The 8,163-nt window shown below is 39.6% G+C and overlaps 1 protein-coding gene across 4 annotated transcripts in view; it reads right to left on the bottom strand.

Annotated features, from left to right (window-relative positions):
* Positions 1-8,163, bottom strand: part of NCAPG (non-SMC condensin I complex subunit G) — a 44,589-nt gene that overhangs the window by 6,515 nt on the left and 29,911 nt on the right. For all 4 annotated transcript variants that reach the window (XM_019553286.1, XM_019553288.1, XM_019553289.1 and 1 more), the window contains 5 exons: positions 7,697-7,936; positions 7,164-7,345; positions 4,236-4,410; positions 1,961-2,122; positions 83-227 (listed from right to left, as the gene is read on the bottom strand). In XM_019553286.1, the coding sequence (XP_019408831.1) occupies positions 83-227; positions 1,961-2,122; positions 4,236-4,410; positions 7,164-7,345; positions 7,697-7,936 (904 nt within the window). The remainder of the gene's footprint in view (positions 1-82; positions 228-1,960; positions 2,123-4,235; positions 4,411-7,163; positions 7,346-7,696; positions 7,937-8,163) is intronic.

Here is an 8,163-nt window from a genome sequence, read left to right as displayed (position 1 = left end):
CAGCCCTAATGTCTATGAAATCTATGAAATATGCCATTCAGGGATCTGTTCATCCTCTTGCTAAACTACTTCCATTACATACCGTCCTCAATTTGATTAACATCTTCTGATGTTGTGGTGCCAGTGTCCTGCACAACAGCAGAGTGGTCCTTGCCAATATCATTATGTTTTCTTAAATCTGTCTTGATTTTCTCAATAGCTCTTTGACACAACTTATCTTTCACTTTCTGTGGAAGAAATATTTCACATTAATATTGCGTAATTATACACTAATTGTTTCTATAAAATATTAATTCACAGAAAATGTAGAGTCATAGTCCCTTAAATATAGTAAAATTTAACAAGCTCCAGGTGTTTCACAGACACAAATTACTTGTAGTAAAAGCAAAGCTCTTCCTATTAATTACTGTACTTCCTATTAATTATTAGTTAATTAGTTAGTTACCAATTACTGGCCCAAGATTAATTACTTAAGAAACAAGAGAGTGACTAGGTTAAGCCAAAGTGGTTACGTCTAGATTCAATTCAAGAATATGACTACTTTAAAAATCAATTTTGCCCCTTGGTTCCATTTTATAATTAGCAACCTAAAAAAGAAGGATAAGTAGCATGACCCCCTACACCTCTGTACTTTTGTAAGCCATGTAAGTGATTCAGTCACTATCAGAACTTCTGCAAACAAATATGCTGACTGAGACCCCCATTAGTGACTTTGTAGGAGAAGATATGCCATCTTTGATAACATCATTGCATACAATCATACACGAGAACTCTAAAAGACTACAATTTAAATGTCATGATTTATTTGGTTACACAAAGCAGCAAAAACTAAGAATATGCAATACATTCCGTGTATAAATGCACTGTGCTATTCCAGGGGTTGGCAAACTACGGCAGATGGGCCAGATGCGCCCCCCAAACCACGTAATCTGGCCCACAAATCTTCTGCATTACTGTGTTTTGCCTGCAGAGCAGCCAACCAGCAGCAAAACTGGGGGGGGGGCACATGAATGCAGCACAGTTTGGAGCTAAGCTCCATTAAAGCATCCCCATCTCCTCCACCCTCCCGACACTGCTAACTCCTGTGCCAAACTAAGGAGAAGCTGGTACGTTCCAGGTATGCACATCACCCCTTTGAAAAGGAACACTGGCAGTTGGCCCACCCTTGGCCCCTGTACACCTTTACTGGGACTGCTACAACCAGCTGAAGAGAATCAGACGTAAATCAAATGGCGTTGACTCTGGAGTCTGGTATATACAGATGCTGTAACACTCTTCCCACAAGTGTACATCTTTTTTAAACCCATATATGATCTTACAGTCCTTACATCTCAGCTTCTCTGAAATTGATTGCTTTCTCCCTTCTACCTAATCTGGGCATGACTGCTTTCACTTCTAGCCTTTATCCACATTATCTTTCTGCTACTCCCTACCTATCCACCCCCATCTCAGTTCAAACCAAACTCCTTTCCTGCTGCCTAAGGAGCCTGAAGTTAAGTACATGTGTAAGCACTGCGAAAAGGCTGTACAGAGATAAATCTTAATCTCTCATTCAGCTGCAAGTATTTCCAGTAGCTATTCCATTATCTGGGCTGTAAAGGACTAATTCAATTTTATTTACATTTAATGAAATAAACTCCAGCACATCCATCATAAATCTTACTGTTATGGCAAATATAATGCAGGGCATGCTGCTTTAGCTTATTCTACTGCCTGGAGTGGTTAAATATATTTAAATCATAAAATAGTTTATAGTAGTCTTTAAGTTTAAAGATTTTCTAAATTCATTTTTAATGCAATGTTTAAAATAAAGATTTCCATATAAAGAAAAACTCACCCACTTTCATAACTCAAACAAGTACTTTAAAGAAAACAAATGTATCTACTATAAAAATTCAAAATTTTAGCCATTAATGTTAACAACAGCAAGTGTTATGCAGAGCATTTACTTACTACCTACCTCAAGAATCTCATCAAATAGAATCAAAAGATCCTTTATGGAGTATTCACTGAGTTCTAATGAACTCAAGGCTTTTGCATAAATACGAACATCTGGTGCTGTTGGGTCCATTAAGATTTCATTGCAAATTTTCATGGCTAAGCTGTCATGTACAGTCAAATTCTGGAAGAGTCACAAGAATAATGTGCAAACTGGTTGCAAGTTACTTACAGAAGAAGACAGTGAAAAGGTTAAGACTTGAAGAATCAATGATATTAAACAGTAAAAACGGGTTCTCAAAAAGCAGCATTTAAGTCAATCCAATGAACGTATGCTTCCTTGCCTGGTTTTATACACAACAGCTTCTATTCGATTAGTAGATTAGTGTACAACAGCAAACTAGGGAAATCATTTGTGGAGACCCCTCAATTCCTTCAGATGAGGAATATTAGAAAAGGGTCAGAGTACTGGCAATGACTGGGTTGTGGAATCTCTTAATCTGTCATCACAAATATCCAAGACCCCTGAAACACATGATATTTAAGATGTGATTAAAAGGTAACCCAGCCACATGATCAAGTAAATTTAAGGCAGGATAATTTAATAAATGAGCCACAAAGTAATTCCATATGCACAACAACTTTGTGGCTCATTTATATCATGCTTTAAATCAAGGGTGGCCAATTATTTTGGATAGCATGCTATTTAACAAGTTTTGGTCAGCTGTAGAAGGACATACAATCTTTCAGAAGATAGGATTTCTAAAAGGTATAGGTAAAAACAAATCTTGTATTAAAAATAACCATCTACTATAACATATTTTAATTTTATTTCAAAAAATATTTTGTTCTGGTTTATATTTTTCTGAGTAGTGTATATAGAAGCAATTGGATAACTCCTCAAAAAGTGTTACTCTTGTATACTGGCGGGGATGAAGTGCAAGGGGGTGGTGAGGGCACTGGCCACACACTAGGTCCTAGGAGCTGGCAAGGGGTGAGAAGAGGGAGGGAAGAGGTGAATGCAGCTCACCCACGTGGTTCAGTGCAGGTGCATGTGCAGTCTGCCCCCACTAACCAGCCCATGGGGCTGAGCCCTGCCTGCTTCTGCCCGGGCCAGCCCACACCACACTCCCACCTGCCAGTGGCACCACTCTGGCCCTGGCCAGAGCACACAGCTTCCTGTTGGGGTGGTCTTCCACCCACTCGGCTGCCCACAAGTGGCTGCTCATCATTCCAGGCAGGTGGAGTGGGTGGAAGGTGGTGGGAGCATGTAACCCATACCACACACTGGGGCAGGAGCCACCCAACTGCAGCTTCTCCCCTGCCCACTGCCGCTTCCCCACGCTACCTGCTGCCCAGAGTGGCACAGCAAGGTCAGAAGAATGGGGAGGAAGCTAAGCACTACCTGAATAGCTGCAGCAGCAGTGGAAGCAGTCCATCTGGAAAGCTGAATGTGCTGGATAGGGCCATTGCAGGGCACAGGGTGGGTACAGGCTGGAATGCTTCACAGGCTGCCCTGAGCAGGACTTGGTCTCATGCGAAGCACTGCAAGTGCAGCTGCAGGCCAGATACAAATCAATTGGCGGGCTGAATTCAGCCCATAGACAGTGTTTTGTCTACCCTTGATTTAAACTAAACATGTGTCTGTGGTTGGGTTTGGCCTATGACAGATCCCAACACTCAACTGAGGATCCAGCATGGAGACATACCCTTCACCTATCCAACCAGGCTGGAGCAGAAGTCTAGAGTCCCTAACTCCAGGACATGAAAAACCATGTTTGCAACTCATCTTTAGGCATAGGGACCCCAGAATCAGACTGCTACAGCCAGATCTCAGGGTGCCCAAGCACTAGGACCTGTAAACACCCTCTGTGCCCCTCAGCTGGGGTTTTGACTGGACTGATTTGGTCCCCAGCCCCAACTGACAAAGGGCACCCAGGTTTCAACTTCTTGGTAAAAGGGGAGCCCAAGATCATGTCACTGAGATCTTATATAACCTTAATTAGCTCAGGAACAAACTTCTGAGAGAAATTCTAAAAGGCAGCTGCCTGCAGTAGCTTTCAGCGTAGCATGTTTGCAGTGGGGTGGAGCAAGTACACAGCTCCCCTTGTACTGGTAAACTTAGGCACAATTGGGATCTAATACCCAATTCAAAAAAATGCATGTCCTGCTGAATATACGTGGCATGGCAGGAGGCGTGATTGTTGGGATCACACTTCAGATCCCACTATGCCTTAAAATAAAAATCTGTCAGGTCAGGGGCCTAAGTAACACTCCCTCAAACAAGTTCTACATACCTGGTAATCTTGGGAATTTTTTGCCTGAGGATTCAGTCCACTGGGTCTTGTCAGGTCCACTAACAGTTCAGAAACATTACCAATATCCACTTCAGCCAAAGGTGAAGATGCAGGGGCATGAAACAGTGTTCGCAGGGTTGGAAGGTAAGCTTCCTCAAAGCATTCCTGATTAGCCCTATTTTAAAAGGGAATTTTAAAAAAGTTAGTAAAATAAATAGAAATAAACAGGCTTATTCTAACTTATCCCAAAATTTCCTCTTTCCTAACATGAAAATCCACAACCCCATTACAAAGTGGACCTCTCACCCTTATTCCCTGAAGAAACAGACAGTCCAGGCAGACTGTAAGGGCTCATTTTTGCTCCTTCAGTAAAGACAAAGCTAAGTCTTCAGGCAGGCTCCAGATACAGAATTTCACTTGGGAGGCTGCACCCCCAGAGCCTGTTCCTCTATCCAAAGGGTTGACTATTTGGTAGACAGAGAAAGCAATAGGGCCTGGCCAATCCATATTGTTAACAGGGCTGAGTTCACCCATCCATTTTTTGTGCCATTTTCTACCAGTTTCACAAACAGATTTTCTGCCTGAGATGTTTCTGTTCCACTCCACCCCAAACATGATGCTGGAAGTTGTTGCAGGAAGCAAGGCAGCTGCCTTCAGTTTTCACTAGCAAGTTTGTTTTTTGAGCAAATCAAGGTTAAATAAGAACCCAACAACAATGAGAATTCACTAAGCAGAGTACTAATAAAAAGAATCCCTTCATGGTTTTTCTTATAGCTTATAGTAGGTGGTCAGAATCTTTTTGTAGATTCTGAAGACCTATCTGGATTAATCTATCTCTAGAAGTGCTGCCACTTCCAGTCTATCCTAGATATGTCTGTATCTGTCTTGACAAGCACTGCAGGCACATGTAAGACCCAAATGGATCTGTGTACGTCCTTTGTTTAGAATGAAAAATAGTATTTTTAAATCAACCATGGGAACCTGAAACTGCAACTGCATGAGCCTTGATAAAATGAATCATTTAGAGTAAAAATTAAGATATTTACTGAATTGCAGGTGGAACAGTTGAAAGGGCTCTAGGATTTAGACTTACAAAAGAGCAAATTTTAGTAATATTGACTATTCTTAAATAAGAGACTGCTTCTTCCTCTGATGCGAAGCAGACAATCAAATCAACAAAAAAGGACCCCAAGCAAGAGTCCTCATCTGCAGCAGCTATGGCAGCATTTCTTCACTCGGATTGACCTCTCCCCACACCCTGGGAAAATTAATTTCAGACACGTGTGTCTGAGCCAATACCACTAGTCTCACTTGATAACAGATTCCAGGTTTTGGACACGGCCCTTTGTTTGCCTGATTAGTACTTTCAAAGCCCAACTACAGCAATAGAATTTCTTCTAAGTGAAAAATATTTCAACTCAAAGTATTAGCCTTTTTATCATATGTATGTTTCAGAATCAGGAGAGATTTACCTAGGGAATTTATGATTACAAAAGTCAGAAAGAAAAAAAGTATTAGTTGTTAAGTTTTTCTTTTCTTAATGGCAGGCATCCTCTTTCACAGCTGATGCTCTTCTAGCCCAAGAAGCCAGACAAGCATGTAGAACTGAACCCAATCAGTTCATAAAATCAATTTAACAAAATAGGCTTTGTATTGGGAGTTCCTGATCAACCTAGTCCTGAAGTATTTGGATGCTTTCATACTCAGATATTTAGAAAATTATTAAACATGGTTTCCCCCCACCTCCAATTTGGCCTATTCTAAAATTATAGAAATGTTGTTTCCTTGCTTTTCTCCTATAGCTTATCCTTTGTCATTCTCTTCCATGCTTTTTGAGTAAAAATAGGGAAGATTATCCATGAGGCATGAAAAGGAGTTGGACTCTGTTACCAATGACACAAAAAAAAAAAGAAAAAGAAAAAAAAAAATCACAAACTTGACTTGGTGGTACATGCAGTGAAATATGTATTCAAGGCAATGTTCCTGAATGTTACTGCAACCAGGAAAGGTCTTGATACAGCCACAGTCACAGTCCATTATTCTACATTTAGAGACTGCAAGCAGAGCAGATAAACTAGTTTTTCTTCATTACCAAGTTCACAGAAATGGAGTGTGGCGGTGGGGGTGTGGGAAGAGAAATCAAAAGGTCAATTAAAAGCTAGCTCAACTATTTTTATTAGCAATGCATAGGCCACAGAAATATTACTCAACTTCCTACTGAAAATAATGGAATTATATCATTAAACAGTTCCGACTCTTTTACTAAAAACAAGAACAAACTTACAAAGCAAAAATGTCTTTTTTTTGGGGGGGGGGGGGAAGAGGGGAGGGAGGAAGAAAAAAAGGAAGACTTTAAGGCTGCCAGTTCACTTTTTTATCTTATTTTCTTAACTTCATATCTCCACATCTAAAACTACTCAGCAATTCTGCTGATAGTTCAGCCCTTTAAAGATGAATCCACCTGCCTAGCTGCATAACTGCTAAGCACTGTGTTCAGTGTTTCTTTTTGACATTCCACTGCAAATTCTCTAGTGATACTTCGGTCTGGCTGTGGTGTACAACAGCATAAATACAGTAAAAGATGGTCCTTCTTAAAAATTAACATTTTATTAAAAAAAATAAACGCCAAAGAAGTTGAATCTAAACTGCCATTGCACTCTCTCAGGGAGTTGGTTTAGGGTCCTAAATTTTAAGGGGGGGGCAGGGAAGAAGAGTGGAACAGAAGTAAAGGGGAATAAAGAAGGTAGACTTAGACTTATTCAATTCCTATCCTCCATTAAATAAAATGATTTTTATTTTGGATTTTATTCTTAATCTCCATGTCCCATATACAACATATGCAAAGAATAAGAACAAACTCTGCTAAAACTGCCAGAGAAGAGAACTGCAACATATACTTCCAACATGGAGTAACAGAAAAATATATACCTATTTGCAAATGCAAACAGAGGGAAGAATACTCCCAGACAATGTCTAAGTCGAGTATCATCTTCTGTCACTGGATTATACCACAACAAGACAAGGCGAGAAAGAAGTCTGGCACCAATAAATCTCCCAGAGAACATCAGTTTGACTAGGCCTTCTGCAGCTTCCGTCCTGAGTTCTGAAAACTTAAGTGAAAAAATACTGTTATATACAAAAATATAGTATTTTGACTGACATACATGGGAAAGTATGGCCCAGATCTTAAAACAAACTGCATGCGAATGCATCTTGGCATCATGCCTGCAAAATTTGGTGCAGATTAAGATTCCAATCATTATCCTTAATGAAACATTATAATAGTATCCCCAGACAAAAGGTCATAGCAATGAAATAACTCCAAGTACAGTGAATATACAAATCCGTACTAACAGAATTCTATATTTTTCATATAATGACTTTTTATCTTCCTACAAAAATAAAATTAAAGATTACAGAAACTATAGAATAGTCTGATCTTATTTCATACAATATTTTACCTCACTGTCTAAGAAACTGGAAAGGAGTTGTAGAAGATTGTGAACAGTAGCTGTCTCTTCTTCAGCCTCTTTATATTTATTTTCTTCTTCCTCACAATCTCTACTTCTGACCTCTGCATCTTCACTTTCAGGATCACTAGTTTTTTTCACTTTGAATGGTTCTATTCCAAACAACATCAATTGGTCAAACACTGCTTTCAAAGCACTTAGCTTTACCGTGATATCATCAATTTGTAAAACCTGGATTTGGGGCAGAAGAGGGGGGACGAGAAAGATGGAAGAATGCTCAACTGCAGAGATATTCAAGTTCCTTTTAATAAAGCAAAACTGACACAAGCTTTACTTAACTGAGTTTTAGGGATTAAGTCATACAAATATATACAAAAATTGAAGAACTGCAACTTCATTATAGCACCAAAAAAACAATCACCCCAATTTAAATTTCATAGTTTCATAGTTTCTAGGGT

The sequence above is a fragment of the Crocodylus porosus genome, unplaced genomic scaffold (assembly GCF_001723895.1).
Source record: "Crocodylus porosus isolate Cpor-Errol unplaced genomic scaffold, CroPor_comp1, whole genome shotgun sequence".
NCBI classification, from domain to species: domain Eukaryota; kingdom Metazoa; phylum Chordata; order Crocodylia; family Crocodylidae; genus Crocodylus; species Crocodylus porosus.
This window is presented reverse-complemented; position numbering and strand designations above follow the sequence as displayed.